The sequence below is a fragment of the Panulirus ornatus genome, chromosome 32 (genome assembly GCF_036320965.1).
Source record: "Panulirus ornatus isolate Po-2019 chromosome 32, ASM3632096v1, whole genome shotgun sequence".
Taxonomy (NCBI): domain Eukaryota; kingdom Metazoa; phylum Arthropoda; class Malacostraca; order Decapoda; family Palinuridae; genus Panulirus; species Panulirus ornatus.
In genome coordinates, this window is record NC_092255.1 from 23,031,488 (window position 1) to 23,048,176 (window position 16,689).

Sequence of the window (16,689 nt, forward strand, 5' to 3'; positions counted from 1 at the left end):
AGTGTGTGTAGGACAAGACCAGCCACAAAAGGGGTTGGTCAGCCTCGCCGCCGCTTGCTCAGGTCCACTGAACCATGACCACCGCCTGGGTTCATTCTCTAGAGTCAACGCAAAACGACCCCTTACATCATACCTTCCACACAACATTATTTGTTGACGACTCTTTTGTCTCGGTGAGCACCAGTATAACTACCTCCTGTACACAGACTGCAGCAGCGGATGAGGTTGGGGAAAGGAGCGGGCTGGCCGCTCCCAGCACTGGTCGCTTGACGTATTAGCAAGCAGCGTTCTATAGAGCAAACCAGTTCCTGCCTTTGGCAATGGTCAGTCGGCGGGGCTGGTGGTCCTTTGGTGGATTTTAGTCTTAACCAAAGCAGAACCGGATGTAGCTTGACCGGTCTCTGTGTGTGATGGCATTTGAGAGTATCACCTGCGTGTACTGTAGCGACGGAGAACCGTTGATCCTTGACCCGTCATGAAGCACCGGTAAGATCGATCTCCGGTAGACCAAATGTGGCTGATTGACTCCAGTACGTTGCCGGAATCCTCCGACAGCATGATTGAGCGGAGGAGCAATACGACAACTTGCCTTCGCCTTCAGACTGAGCTGTTGGGACAGGAAACTCTCTCCTTACTGCGTCCTCGCTAACCCTATTTAATTAATGTCGATGTGGACTTGTGTCCGTGACTGGAGTCTCCAACATGAAAAAAGTGAGGTCAAGTCATACACCAACCCGTAGAGGTAGGAAACTTTCAAAACCATGATAAAAGTATCTAGAAAGTATATACTTGATGATATGGAGTGACTAGTAAGACAGGGATTTATATCTCGCTGGAGGAGAGGTTTAGGCTAGATGAACACCGTAATTATTTACGATGATGAGAGACTTTACTTACAGTTTATTGCTGGTACTGGTAAGGAAGTTTGCGGAAAGTGTTACTTTCATCTCACAACCTTGTTATCTAAATACTTATGGCCGGGTTATAATTGAATATTACTTGATGGTTGTGTATAGTGTAATATTCTGAAAAGTATAGAGTTGGTATACGCTATGGCCTTTGTCGTAAATGTATAGGTGAAGCACGAAGTAAGCAGGTGTGTAGAAGTAGTAATACACTGGTAGTATAATAATCACCATCCATCCTGATGTATAATGTTTTTAATTCCACCTCTTTCATAACCACCAGTATTTGTTATACTTCATTTTCAGCATTTGGCTGCAGTTTACTCAACAAACCGTCACTTATGTGAAAATCTTTTCGCGGGTGTGTGTGTGTGTGTGTGTACACACACTTGGTCTCTCTCTCTCTCTCCACAAGCTTTTACAGATACTGTTTCTGAATTAGAGAACACCAAATAAAGTGAAATGAGAATAACTGGGTAAGTGGATGCACCACACCTCAGCAGACACATCCTCTGTCCCAACACACGGTACATAATGTAGCTCTTCCGCCATGAATTGCTTGTGCCGTTGCTTTTTCTCTGAATCATGTTTGATAATCTGAAATTGAGACACCACGGATTCTTGTCGCTTACCGACGTTGTCAGAGCAAGTATGAAAATATTGCGCAAAAGACGAACTCTTTTGAGTCTTAGAAACATGTCAGCCTGATCTTCCAACAGCCCCCTGAAAATGACAAGATGTATTTACCCTCTTGAGCACGACCCTGAAGTGTAATGGGTAGGGATTAGACCTGACACTTTAGGACCAGGTCAGAGGTTACGCTATCATATACCCCAGGGTCGTAGCGTCGAGGCCATGCGAGAACCAAGATCAATTTCGACTCATTGGCAATGGGAGAAACCACGAAATTAAAGCTAGGTGAAAGAACCCCACGTAGTACGAGAAAGGTACACAGATCATATTCACAACCATTTGTCATACTATCTTAACAAATAGCGAACACAATAAAGCAACTATCCTCTCTTAAAGGATGCCGTCATGGATTATGAGAACTTTCAGACCAAGGGAGACGAAACCAATTTGGAAATTTTTTTGAAGCATTTCATACTCTTTATACCAAGTAAGGTAAAGGATGCAAGTGTCTATTTTTAACGTTGCCTTTGAAGACAGGCGGAATTGCCTCCAGAAAGCTGCAAAAAGATGCAAGTCCTCGGTGACTCACCCTGAAATTATAATAACTGGGGACGTCTGGAAACGTATTATATATATATATATATATATATTTTTTTTTTACAAGAGACCAAAATACCACTTGGTGAACAGATATCTAAAGTACTCTCGAAACTGATCCCCATCTGAAGTGTGGCAAGAAAAAACTTTGTAAAAGAACCACGGGAAAAAGTAAGAGAATCTCTCTGGGTAGTATACAGTGGTGCAGACATTAAAAAACATTACAGACTGATTAATGAAGAGATCTGAAAAGGACATGGACATGCAGCAACAAAATGCTCCATTAATTATTGCCGCAAGAGCGGCGATTTCACAGAACAGTCATGATGTGGTAAGCCTACGAGGCCGCGGCTTCCAGTAATTTGACCGGGGCCGAGGGGCAGGCAATACGACTGCGTACTTCCAGAGCGGACTGCACGTTTTGAAAACCTCACAATCCATTTTAAGATCCCGTAAGGGGAAAATAATTTAGTGCCCCACATATTCTTTGATGTTTATTGTGTTACCTGCAAATACCCAAAGGGAAGTCTTGAATGATAATACTGATGAATATTGAAGAAAAGTATTCTTGGACATCAGTGCATTGTATGTACAAGACACACGCGCGTGCTATAATTTAATCATTAGGTAGTATGGACATTGACCAGGAGCGTTTACTAGGTAGTAAAAAGGTTTTATTGGTTCTAAACATCCACTTACGATAAGAGCAATTCTGCCGGATTTCTCAGGTAATAGGCGGAACTCTGGGACAGTTCTCACAGCAGTTGGCTTTAGGGCGTGAAGAGCAAGCACTGAGTGGTGGTTGAGGTGCTTGATTCTCCAGCTCTTTACCAAGTACGAGACTTCGTCTTTGCTGACTGCACGTCCTCTGTTCTTGCAAGATTATCCTAGATGGAAGGTGTACGAAGCCGCAGTATTTAGGGAGTGGAGCACATCCCGTCATCAGCTTGTTGCGTCGCGCGCTGCCGGCCAAGCATGTGGACGCTCCCACTAAGAACAGTGGGTTATTGGCACGAAGGAGGAGGGGGAGGTTACGTTCCGCAAGAGTTCTTTTTTCTCTGTTTCGGTATCGGGTGTTTGGTCAGGGGGGAAGCCGATGGGGGCGCCCTAACGTCAGAAGGGAGGCTGTCATATTGTCGTCCGTGTAAATTGGAAAATGTCGGCTGCTACAGTGACCAGTATTGGCAGCCGTGGTCAGCCAACAGCTTTACTTTGTGGGGAAAGAGAGAAAAAAAAGCAAAACCAGTTCCTGAATCCTGCACCAGTACAGCTACGGTCGACTGCTCCTGAAGAAATCGACCGACAACAGATGTTTGGGCGGATGGTGGGAATGATGACGGGAGGAGGAGGAGGAGGGCGGCAACTGTAGTGGTGGTGGTGGTGATAGCGGGTGGGCGGACGTTGGAGAGTGAGAGTGCCTGGCAGGTCTCGCTTCGCTGAAAGAGAAGACGAGTTGGACGGCAAAAGTGAGAGTCAACGCTGACATTGACAATGAAACTTCTCGCTCTTTCTCCCACGACTTTCCCCTCGGCGCCGGGTCTTCAGACGAGGCTGATGTGTTTGTGGTTAACTCTCGTACTCTGTTGCTTGATGACATTCATTTCTGTTTATACTGATGGTAGGGTGCTTGAGGTTGCCTGCGAAGTACTGCTATCATGTCTTCCCTGAACTACTCTCGCACTATTGGGGCTTGAATGACTCGTATTAAGTACCACCTTATAGCATGATTGAGAAGAAGAGGTCTATTATACGATTATTAATTCCGAGTTATACGTATATTGTTGCTTGCTGTTTCCCGTTTAGCGCCAGGAGCAGACTTAAAAGGGCCTCACTGCTTACATCCACTTCCTAACTGACATGAATTATTTTAACATACATTGAGGTTAACATACGACTGGTGTGTGTGTGTGTGTGTGTGTGTGTGTGTGTGTGTGTGTGTGTGTGTGTGTGTGTGTGTGTGCGTGTGTGTAAGTGGCGTTGCGTGTAACGTGAGAAGGAAGGGAAAGTTAAGTGCTTCTACTGACATTGACTTCGTTACCGGATGCGCCGCCCAAGGTCGCCCCCCCCCCCTCCCCGTCATCCGGCACTACGTGATCACTACCTACCCATTTTTCTCTATGCCTTCCTTCTACCATCACCACCACCCGCACTATTAGGCCACTGTAGCCGTCCGCTTCACTGGTACCACTAGTGGCTTCACCCCCATCACACTCGGCAGCACCGCTCTTCCCATGTCTGTTCCGCCACTCTGCTCTTTCACCTTGAACATGACCCACCACCTGTACCATCCTCTGTCTATTTATATCTCATGTCAGCACTCTCTTGCCTCCATCTGCACAGGCGGGCCCACTACCTGTACCATCGGCCCACCAGCTGGCCTGACCACTTGCACCTACAATTTGTCCCAACTTCCACATGACATGCCACTTGCACTGCTGACCTACCATTTTCTCAGGTTACCTCTTACCTTCACAACTGGTTGCCTCCACATGCAACCCCTCTCTCTCTCACCACTTACAGTACCAGCTCTGCCAGCTGCACCCACCTCTACCAGTCTTTGTCTTCACTTCCTTCCATCGTCCATGCAGAACCTGCTTAATCCCACGTTAGTGGTCCCTGACAGTACTAAGGGTCCGTCCAGCCTCACCATCCGCATCGGACCCCTCCTTTTTTCCCCTCCACTTACGTTATTATTTGCGCTGGTGCACCTCTCACCCCTGACTTTCTGTTGGTCCATATTACTTCGTCTCTTACCTTCACAACTTGACCCAGTACTCACAGCTATGCTGTATATTACCTTTGCCACTCTTCCTTACTCCTGGTGCAGGACCGTATCACTGCTTATTCTCCTTCACCTGTACCACTTCACCCCACTGCCTGTCCTTCACCACTGTGCTCCCCTCACTCCATTATCTGTCTTTGCCACCGCTTGGCGCACCGTTCCATTATGGTGATGTTTGAATGTTACCTAAGTACCAGAAGGACCATACAGTTACGTAAAATGTGATACACAGGATTGATGAAAATAGACACGTGTATATAACTGCAAGTTTCCTCGAGTATTTTTTAGCGTCCGTTTATAGGTGGTGTCGAATGACTTGTGCCGTGGAGTATATTGTAGAGGACCGTAAAGGCGTTCTTGTTGAACATAAACTCTATAAAGTCACAGGAGGCAATTTATTTCTTAAAGCATATCTCCCACATGTCTACCAATACTCTGGTTATGGCTGGTGAGAGACGAACGTAACATATGAAACTTCATCAGTTACCGCGCCAGTTAATGAATGTGCTCCGGGTGACATCATTTCCTCTAAAGTCCAGGCGGGGAGGAAAAAAAAAGGCATATATATACACCCACCCTCAATGGAGACGCCGTGACACGTTCAAGGTGTAGTGGTGGTGGGCTGGCGGAAGAACAGGAAGTGACGGAGGGAGGTTAGTCACAGTGGTTCCTACATCCTCTCTCTCTCTCTCTCTCTCTCTCTCTCTCTCTCTCTCTCTCTCTCTCTCTCTCTCTCTCTCTCTCTCTCTCTCTCTCCTCCATGTCATGGCGGCTTATTTGACTCCGTCGTTACCATATGGATGGGGGGGGGGGGGTAATCTTTATAGTGTATTTCTGGTATTAAACACCCGCAATGACGGTCTTATATTGTGATCGGAGGATAAATATCTGGGTCCTCCTCGTACCAACAGTAGCCATTCTAGAATCATAACACACATGGTGGCCTGCCTGACCATCATATCCAAGAGCCGCACCGTCGTACTCAAGCCGGTTATGAGGAAATATTGAGTGAGAAGGTGGAACTTGATGGCCTGGCTGACGGGTCGTCACAGCTGAGGTGGTTCGAAACTCCGCCAGTAGAGGGCTGTGACCTTAGCCTTTAACAACGGGGATAGCAGTGGCCATGGCTAGACAGGGGCCTGGCCCTTAGCCTAAAGCGAAGACAGGGGTCCCGAACTTGAGCCTTGGCCTTAGCTTCAAGCGTGAGACAGGGGATCGTTTCACTGGCTTTGAGTGTGAGGACAGAGGCCGTGGACTTAGCTTCTTGATCGTTGGACTTCAAGGTTTTTAAATTCTATTGTTGAAGATGGGCAATGGAAGGAGGATTACGAGGATGGTGTAATGAGGTGTGATAGTGGAGGCAGTGCTGTGGGCGGCCACATCCGGGGGGAACGATCTTTTCCTCGTTCACTCACCTACGTACACTACACCCTCCATCATTTTTATCTTTACTTTTTTTTCTGTTTTAAGCTGAAGTTTTCATGGATGAAAGTGATTGTGTGTGTGTGTGTGTGTGTGTGTGTGTGTGTGTGTGTGTGTGTGTGTGTGTGTGTGTGTGTGTTTAGTTAAAAAAATCATTACCAATGTGCTCTTCATTTCAGTCGTATTGGGTAACTTTAAATGTTTGTTTTATTGTGTTTCAACATTTGGTCCCCCTTTCCTCACCTGGAAACGAATTCGACACCATGGCCAACCAAGCTTACATAATCACTAAGAGACAGGCGATATAAGATAAAAAAAAAAAAAAGGAAAGATACAGAAGATATAAGGGAAAGACTTAATTTTGCATTTCTGTAAGCACAAGAAGTTATGATGGATTTTTGTAGTTACATTTACGTTAGTCTTTGGGGGTTTTCTACTCCTCAGTCTGGGACGAGCTCCCAGCTGAGGGCCTTTGTCCACCGCGCTCTTTTGGTGCAGCACGTTTTACAGTCTAGTTTGCAACCGTTTGGAGGAATCACGAAATATATTGCAGTAAAATACTTTTGATAACATTGTTTTTTTTTACTATATTTTTTTTTTTTATTTTGCTTATTGATATATGGATTATGGAACTGATACAACAATTGCATTTACATACTGCCTGCCTCATTAACTTATTAAAGTTGACAGTAACGCCTGCAGCTAAAACAAAGGGTCATGCACTCTCATATTTCGATTTGGACTTGTTCTTCATGGTGATAAGAGTTCCAGCTGCCTGGGTCTCGGGGGGAGTTGCGCGGATGTCTTTGTTGATAGCCATTTCGATGTCTGATGGAGCGAAGATGATTGCCATGTATGACGGGAAGGGGTGATGGAGGAGGGGCAATATTCATGAAAAAAAAAAAGGTCATCGATCTTCAGGGTGCTTATTAGCTTCACTGAGCACGTCTTGCACTCTTCTTTCAGGATTTCTCTCATGCCCTCCCCGTCATTTCTGGATGGGCCTCCTGTTTTTAACCTTTTAAGCATGACTGTTACGATCTTTGGCGTGATGGCTGTCATACCCAGGGGATTAAAGGCCCGCTAGTGACTACGAGCTGTCAGGTTTTCGCTAATGCCCCCTTATGGCTCTATCTCCTCCTTCCAGTGTGGACTTTCGAAGTGTGTTCCTGTACACTCAGTCACTGATCATCAGTGTTATCAACGAGAATATTTCTAGTTTTCGTCGACCATTACTGATGGATGTGGTGTGTGAGGGAATTATGATTGTTGATAAGTCGGGGAATTATGGTTGTTGGTAAGTCAGGGAAGAGGCCCACCTGTGGAGGAAGATGTACCTAGCGATGCGACCGCTGGCGAAGGAAGACCTGTTCCTCTGTAACCCATATTTGGACCAGCTAGCCGTGTCCCGCCTCTTAACCATAAGCTTTCTCATCTCCATCTCATAACGCGCCTCCTGCTGAATGCTTACACTCACATATCACGCCCTCTAATCTCCACGAGTCCCTCCACTCCCTCACCCCATCTCCCTCGACGCCCACACTTATCCCATAGTAACACCCTCACCTTGGCAGCCTCATCAACATGTCCTTGTTTATGTATGGTCGTGTTGGGGAAGCAAGATACTGTTCTCTTCCCAGGTACATACAGTCTTCTGTCTGGGGCAGGGTGTTAAGCTGGGCAGCTTCCATGCTCTTAAACTAACCTATGAAGATTAGCTGTCGTGTTTTACACGGTGTGGGGTTGAGGGAACGTTGGGACGAACGCATAATAGATAATGCTGGGGCGGATGTATTGGTGACGGGGTACCTATGCGGCCGATAGTGTAGGGATCTAACAACTCGCAACGCCGTCTGCATTGCGCCATCACCTCCACCCAACCTTGATAAGAGGGAATAGGATGAAGATAACAGTAACCTCGTTAGCACGTACCACACGAACCCTTGAGCACAACCGGAAAACGCTGGGGCATGACGGCCTTAGCTTGTGACCGCTGTGCTATCATGCTCATTGAGATACTAGATTAAATCAAGGGGAACTACTGTATTTTGAAACCAGCGACCGTTCTTATGTACGGACTTTTTCTCTTTTAATCGGGGTACGACTGCCTTGAACATCAGGATACCTTTAGGGGGTCATGCACATCCATCACCACGGACTGTCGCGATAAATATGGATAAGAATATGGAAGTGACGTGACGCTAGAGGCGTTGCTGCTGACTCATGATCAGTAACGCTGAGCATTACACCACGGAGGCCCGTGTGTGTGTGTGTGTACAAGCTCGCTGTAGATACATTATGACATTTTAGGGCTTTGACTTGGTGTAGCTAAGTGCGTCTTTTACTAGCCTTCATTTTTTTGTTATGTAGTTCAGCAAATGCCGAGGCTAAAGCAGCTCTATCCAAGCAGTCTACTATATGAATTACGCCTGAAAATGATCTTATGAGCAGAATTGATAACTGTATTGGATGTATATGGCAAGCTAGATGGAACTTAGAAGTTCACTACTCGAAGAACGGCGTTCCCTCCACCAGGAATTGCCATTTTGATCCCCCTTTTTTTTTTCAACGGAGGATTGACCATATACTGAACTGAAATGTTGGAGAAATTTGGACAATATTGTTTGCGTAAATAGATTGATGTTTTTTAAAGGAAGCCAAAATATATAAAGTGAACAATGTTTTTAGGTGTGTTATAAACGTAGCCAAAATATGTCTCTAACTAGTTCTTGGAGAGTCTTGTAAACACACGGGACTCGTCGCCTATCGTCAGTTGTTTTTATACTAGATCCTTGTATGGGCTGATGTCACTGGTGCTGTTCCTGTGTCTCACCTTTACCATAGCCCCTCATCTGTGGCTTCTTCCATTATTGCCAACGTCACTTTTTCTTCTTGGATGCTCTGTAGGTTTATATGGTGGTGCAGGTGAGCACTGGTGTGTCCCAGACTCTTCTGCTGGCCACGAAGACCCTCAACTTTACACCGACCTCGATTCCCATTCTTCTTCTTGGGAGAAAAATGGTTGTTGGTCAGACATGCTGATGGGTGGATGGTGGTAGGCGTGTGACGGTGACATGTCAGTGCTGATGGTTAGTAGTGGGCGGCCTTACTGTACTGGGTGTTCCACGTTGGTGGTGGGGGAAGCGGAGTGTTGAGGTGTTCATGGTAGTGGCCATGGTGATCCGGGCGTGCTTCCTTGTTCCTCCGCTTCAGCAGTGGTTTGTTTTGTCACCATTTACCAGCCCACATACTGTGGCATAGGTAGGTTTTTCACATTCTTCAAAACTCTTTAAGTACTTGTCCGTAGCTCTTTTTCTCTTTCATTACCTTCTTTCTGTTTCAGTTAAGGCCCGATACTGATTGTGGACTTTTGTCACGTAGGGGGGAAAAATTTTGCAGGCTCTCAATAGATTTCCAGTGTAGAGTTATACAAATAAAGGTGAGCAATTGCGACGTACATGCTTACGCACCGCATATAATTTCGCTGATCAGGTATCCCGTGTTGATATTTGTACAATTTTCGGATTCCTTCCCATAGTGATTCATATTGTTGCTGGCGGTGAGTTGAAAAAAAAATTCACTCTCCGAAAGTGTTCATTTTCTCTCATTGTAGTTATGACATCTGGGACCCCAAAGACTATCGAACACAGTGCGTGAATCCATCGTGAACACTATGAAGTTGTACAGAGAAAAAAATGTAAGAATATCTTGCATGATTATTCACAAAGTGTTCCAGGCCAGTCAGGCTCTGGTGATTACTTTGACCTGCGGGTTGGGCTTCCAGCAGCATAGTCGACTAGCGACCCAACTCAGCAAATTTGACCCAGCCCAAGCTGTGGGGTAGAACAACTCAACTCCAAAAACTATTGCAGGTGACCTCAAAGTATGATACTTTTATATTTTATTGAAGGTATCTTAGAGTCGTCCATGCCTGGCAAGCTAACACAAATGATTATCAAGCACAGAGTGCTACGGCCCCTGGTGACGTACCTCAAGGATGATGCCTTGTTCCTCAATGTTTCCTGCCGATGTCAGATATGACGAGGTGCAGGTAATTGTCTCTGAGGATCATAACCACAAACATTGCAAGCACTGGACTCTGGCTGGTAAACTGTGTAGTTTACAGGTTATTGCCTTGAGTGAGTTTAAAAGCTAACGCTAAGCAGCCTGGACCCAGCTGGCCTGCCTTTGTTTCGAGTATTATGACAATGGCGGAGGGGAAGGATGTTCCAGAGTTTGCAGCATTAATTGGAGGGGAGTCCGCTGCGTGGCCAGTCACCTGTATCCAGGTGCAGGTGTGTCCTGCTCTTTTCCTTGTGGTGCGTCATATGGTGGGGCATCGTTGAACTTGCTCATAATATTACTTTATGTTTCGTTCAGATAGCGTATGTTTCCTTTAGATAGCGTATTTTCTCATAGTTTCCTCCTTGAATGTTTCTCCCCTCAGTACTTTGTAGCAGTGTGTGGCATTAGGAGTTAAGTGAGTGGTGGGGTTTTAACCTGAGGCTTCTGTCAATGTAACTGTTAGTAGACATACAGTCGGAGGGTTGCGCGATGGTTTAAGATGATCTCCACGAGTTTTTTTTTCACTTCCCAGATGAATTTTGCATTAGCTGCAAACATATTCAGGTAGGGGTCCATACCTTCTGACAAGTCATTCGCATAGATCAAAAAGTTATGGTCCCAGAACTGAACGCTGCGGTACTACGCTGATGAGTTCAAGCCATTTTGAGAATGTTCCCCTGACGTGCGTCTTTTGTTCCGTTCCACAAAGATGATTTATCCATCCAAGGTCTCTTCCCCTTACTCCAGCCAGATGATTCTAGCTTTGAGTCATAGTCGTAGTGTCAAATGCTCTCTGGCACTCCATATACAAACAGTTCACCCAACACTCCCCATTTGTCTAAGACATTGCTCACTCTCTAGTATAATTTTTAGAGGTTTGTCACATATAACCTCTATAACCTCGTGATGTATCTTACCGAGGTAATTTCTCCTTCCTTGAAAGTCATCCATTTGCTCTCCAGTTATCTTTTCCAAGACCTTAAAGACGACACTTTTCAGGGAGACTGGTCTGTACTGTATAGTGCCTGTTCCCGGTCTCCTTTCTCATAATTAGCATTACGTTTGCCCTTTTCTACTTCATTGGCTCACTTCTTGAACATTGTTTTGAGGTGTTCGTCTAATGTATCTGCACACATCTTAAGCACATATGGTGAAGTTTCACCAGGACCATGAGCTTTGTATGGGCCAAGACGTTTTAAGATTCTGTTCAGTGACTTTTCTAGATATCTCAACGCCGAAGACTTCATCAGGTATTCATTATTGTGTCTTCCACTTGGAAATAGGTGTGTGTGTGTGTGTGTGTGTGTGTGTGTGTGTGTGTGTGTGTGTGTGTGTGTGTGTGTGTGTGTTGGGGATCATATGAAGTATAATTTGTTTTCGATGGTGTATACTAATGTATGTGTTTCTTTATTGCAGGGTGCAAGATCAAGGCTCTACGCGCCAAGACCAACACCTACATCAAGACGCCCGTCAGAGGAGAGGAGCCGGTCTTCGTCGTAACAGGTAATTTCTTTGCCACTCTTGAGTTACCCCTTCGTAAGAGCACACACCCTCCACTATCACCGCCGCCTGTCCTGTCTCACAGGTCACTGGCAGGTCAGGGACGCGACGGGCGGCCGGGGTATGTGGGGGCGTAGGCACGGTGGTCAGTTTTTACGAGTCCGCCCACCCGTCGGCTCAAGGCACGACTCTTTGACTCATGGCGCCCCAACAGGAAGGTGCTGAGGTACTTAGGCCTGGATTCCATACCCAGAACCCGGCGGTTAATGGGAATATTATACTGCCTGGAATTTTACGTGGGTCGGAATAACTTTCCCATATTTGGAGGTTTTGCCAGTCATACCTTTAAATTAGTTACAGATCGTTATTGTTTCTTTTTTCCTTATGTTCATTGCGAGTTGTGGAACATTTATGGTGATGGTGAAGACCCTGGGTAAATTACTGAAGCGGCTTCATGACGCGGAAGAAGCAGAGGGCGGAGGTGAGCTTACCCGGGGCCCTCATGCTGGGTTATGGGCCAGCGTCAAAATTCGACCTGACTGGCCGTGTCTTACCTTCCCTCACTACCTCCTGCCTCATTCTCTTATGCCTTGCCTCACCGTCTTGATGTATCTCAGAATATCTTGACTCGTGTTTCCTCGCTACGTTTTTACTTCAAACTAAATGACAACATTTCTCAACCTCTTTTTCCAGCGTCACCTTCCCGGACTCCCTACCTCCACCCTCCCGTACTGCCTTGCAACCTCCTGCTTCTCCCCTCTTTAAGTACCTTGTACCTGCACTGCTGTCTGTTCACCTTCCTGTCTTATGCACGGAGGCAGTGTGTATGTCGGCGTATAATGCCGTTTCACTCAGGGCTATTCAGGTGAGACTGGTGCTGTACGTAGTTTGTTAGTACTGGGTGTGCACCTAAGGGTGCCTCGAGTGAGGTGTTGGGCTCAAGGGTGGAAGGTCAGGCAGGAGGGTCCCTGGTGACTCACCATTAAGGCCTGTCTAAGCCGACACCACTTCTGCTCTCCTTCACTCCGCAGTCTCCCGCCTGCTCACCACTTCTTTCTGTGGTCTTCCTCTATTATCTCTCTTTTATCTCTTTTGTTTCTCTTGTCCATCCTGTAATGATTTGAGTGGCTCGTATCAATGTAATTGTTGGTGTAAGTGGCAGCAAGAGCGGACGACGGCGGTCATGGGACACGAGTGGCAGCCTCGTAAGCCGAGATGATACCGGACACTGCGTGTGCCAAGGAAGGGGATTAAAGATGAACGTAATAGAGCAACACTTGCCACTTAAGTGAAGATGGCAGGTCGGATTCTACGGCGTTTCAAGACGATAATGACCCTCGTCAAGGAACTTACAGTATCCTAGCTAGAATATTGCTGTTCTGACGTCACCTTTCTCCTTTCTGAGCGAGCGAAACTGCTGTTAGAGCGTGCGAAAGCGAATTTCGCTGTCAGCATAATCTACGTAAAAAAATTGCTTGGAAATATTGAAAACATCGAAGCCTACTGTCTTGAGCTCACAAGAGGTGCATCATGCACTGGGAAAGTCCAGGAAAGCATGGGTCCCTACCGAACTGATCTTGATATAGGTTTCATATACGTATATAAGGACAGAAGCCCTACAATCTATCGTGAAGGTAGAGGCAAGATCAAGCCCTAGACGTAAAGAGATTGAAACGATGAAGACCATTTACCTTCTTAGATCTTTAAAGCTTTCGAAAATACAGTTAAAAAGGACACAAAGAAAATTCCCAATTAGCGTAAACTGCGCTAGAAGTAAAAATACAAGAGTAAATCAACAGCCTTGGCACAATCCGGGCTGTGGGAGTGAAGGCCCCCGAAGACTTCACCAGGTAATGTCATCGGTCGTTGCCGTTCAGAGTATACAAATGTCGGAAGTAATTTAGTTTAGTCTCATTGTTGAGGAGCGCACTGGAGGAATATCTGCGGTTGATCTCACAATGGTAGGTTGCATAGGGCTGTGTACTGCGACCACAAACACCCTGAAGAGTCAGTTGATCAAATGTGGGCTTTGCCCTATAACAGTGAGGGTTCGAAATCGAAGAACGGCATCGCTGCCACCACTATTGACTTACATCATCGTCTCTGCTGCTACCACAGCTCTTCAAACCATCGCCACCAGCGTCACCACCACCGTTGTCTCTGTTAACATCACCACAGCCAGACATCATTGAGTCAGCCAACCCTTCTAGTGGAGACTCCTCCCACGCCAGGTAAGTACCTGAGCAACCCAACACTGCTGAGGTATGGTTGAGGAGGACCGGTCGCGCCGCCACCCGCCGTATTTGGCCACCTTACAATATCGGGTGCATCACCACCACCGCCCTGCCACAGCCCTCGTCCCTGCTGCTGGATCTCAACCACTCTAATGGCGGTACCGTCTCTCTGGGCTGTTCTTCTACAGATCACCAGTTTGAATCTCTTGAGCACGATGCAGCGACTTTTGTGTAAGTTGGCTTGGCCTTGAACTTTATCCATAAGGGTAAGGTCAGAGGCCAGTTCATCGTATACGAGGGTCGTACCGTCGTACTCAAATGGTTCATATCTCTGCGTCTGGATCCCTGCTGCTCTAAAGGCGCTACTGTCTCAGTTGCTCTCCAAATCACCAGTCTTAGTATGTCTAAACCGCCCCTCCCCAGTCCGTTTACCCAAAGTATCCTCTGAAGTGTCCACATATCTTAGCAAGGGTGATCTTGGAAGCAACTGAGGTTCTTTGCAATTTGTTCATCCAGTGTCCATGGGTGATTCCTGGGAAGAGTTAGGAAAATCCTCGGTCTCGACACTTGGTCATCTTTTTACGATGAGTTGGGATGAGTCTGCTTTCTCAGTATTCTTACTTAAACACAACTCAATATTTTAATTTGTGCTGGAGTAATAAAAATGCAGCAACCGTGGTCACGCATATGTTCTTCTTAAGAACACCTCCGAAAGAAATCTTGTTAACGTCAGGGGCTGATTTTAAGAAAAAACAAGTAAACAATCGTGCTAGTTGCCTTCTGATGTTCAGTAGGATGTTAACATAGACATTGCATATAACTTAATTGATAGGCTTGACAGTCTCCCCTTCTTTTGAAAGAAACTCACAGGGACGATATCGAGCGGGGAGGCCTGTTCATGGATTTATCTTTTGCATAATGATATACATGCATTGGATGCAAAGATAATTAGGCCCGTACTTCACCTGCATAAAAAGTGGTGGTGGTGGTGGAGGCAGGGAAACTGAAATTGTTTAGGGACACGGAAAATAGTCGGCAGTGGAGGAAACATGTTGGGCTATTTTATAAGACGAGACGTATGTTGCTCTCCAAAACTGGATTTAGGTTATGGAAGTTCCTTATGGTCAGAGTCGAGACCAAACCTCAAGGCATCCACTTTGATTAATGTAGGTGTACGACTTGAAACAGCCATTGTAAGTAAGAGGACTTAGGAGAGAGCTTACAGGTGTAAGATGGCGTGCGAGATGGAAGCTGGGTCCTTGTTGTGATGTTTGAGGTCAGCCTCGGGCAGGTCAACATTCCTTTGTGGTGTCTGACCGAGGAGTCCTGGACACCTCAACTGGGTTCTGGGGCTACTCCACTTCATGAGCACGACTGTACAACCTCTGAATATAATGCCCCTGCCCTTGACCTGATCCTGAAGAGTCGGGTCAAAACTAAGCCATCCATACGCAAGCTTCGTACAGTGATGCTTAAGGGGTTAAAGCCAGGGCTTTCTTGAGGAGTGGTTGCGCATTTACCTGTAGCAGCGGTCATCCTTGCCGCATGTGCACTGCATCCAGCTGGATGATCGATCACTCCGATATCTGAATTATGTACTGAACAATGATGAGCTTTTCAGTTCGTCCTTAGGTGGGGCAGATTCCACGATGGCCAAGACTCTATGGAGCAAGTAAAATACTCGTTCCATCATTGATGGCTTTCGATGCGGTAAGGGAAAACACACCACAAGAGTCATAAGCGGTAAAGAGACCCAGATAAGATGGGAAACGAGTTGGCGTGTGGTAAATGATGTACATTACTGTGATTACAAGGAAACTACAATTGTAGTTTTTAATCTGGGAACGATGGAAATATCTTTCAGATACGACTTTGAATTATATGTTAGGTAAGCAGGGACCCTCGAGTACGCCATGACCCGAGTTTTACTTGAGGGTTTTTCCTGGAACAAGAGTGATGGTAGTTAATTATAACGTCAAAATTCCGAAGTTTGTCTGTTATATGAGCAAGTAAAACGCCATGCGATAAGTCATGAGTTCAAGTGTCTACATTAGGCCTGTGATACAAGGACAGTTTTATATTTTCTGCTAAATTATACTTCATCATTTAATGATGCAGTGATTGTAACTTTTCTCGGTCAGGTGATATCACTTGTGATGGATTCGTTTGTCAGAATGAGTGCGCACCAGTGGGTCACAGTTGGATTGCTTTCACCTCTAGGAAAATACGTTAGTAAGAGGTCTCGTGGGCTTCAGCCGTACGCCGGGGCGACCATGTAGCACCAAGCACTTAATATTAAACATATATTTAGAAATGAGCCTTTAACAATTTCCCCCTTTACTATTTCTCGTTACGGTGAGCTAATTTGATTTATTTTTTTTTAATTTTTATCTATATATTTTATGTATTTGTTTGGGTTGGGGTGTTTGATAACGTAGGCTTGCTGGCCGCGGTCTCCAACAAAAGAGCTAAGGCTTGGGTAAAGACCGAGGTGTGTGTGTGTGTTTGTGTGTAGGGGGTTGAATGAAGAGCTCCGAAACCAGCATATGGT

At 45.9% G+C, this 16,689-nt stretch overlaps 1 protein-coding gene across 1 annotated transcript in view; it reads left to right on the plus strand.

Annotated features, from left to right (window-relative positions):
• Positions 1–16,689, plus strand: part of LOC139759176 (RNA-binding protein MEX3B) — a 139,865-nt gene that overhangs the window by 110,145 nt on the left and 13,031 nt on the right. Inside the window, exon 2 of the mRNA XM_071681224.1 lies at positions 11,821–11,907. Coding sequence (XP_071537325.1) covers positions 11,821–11,907 — 87 coding nt within the window. The remainder of the gene's footprint in view (positions 1–11,820; positions 11,908–16,689) is intronic.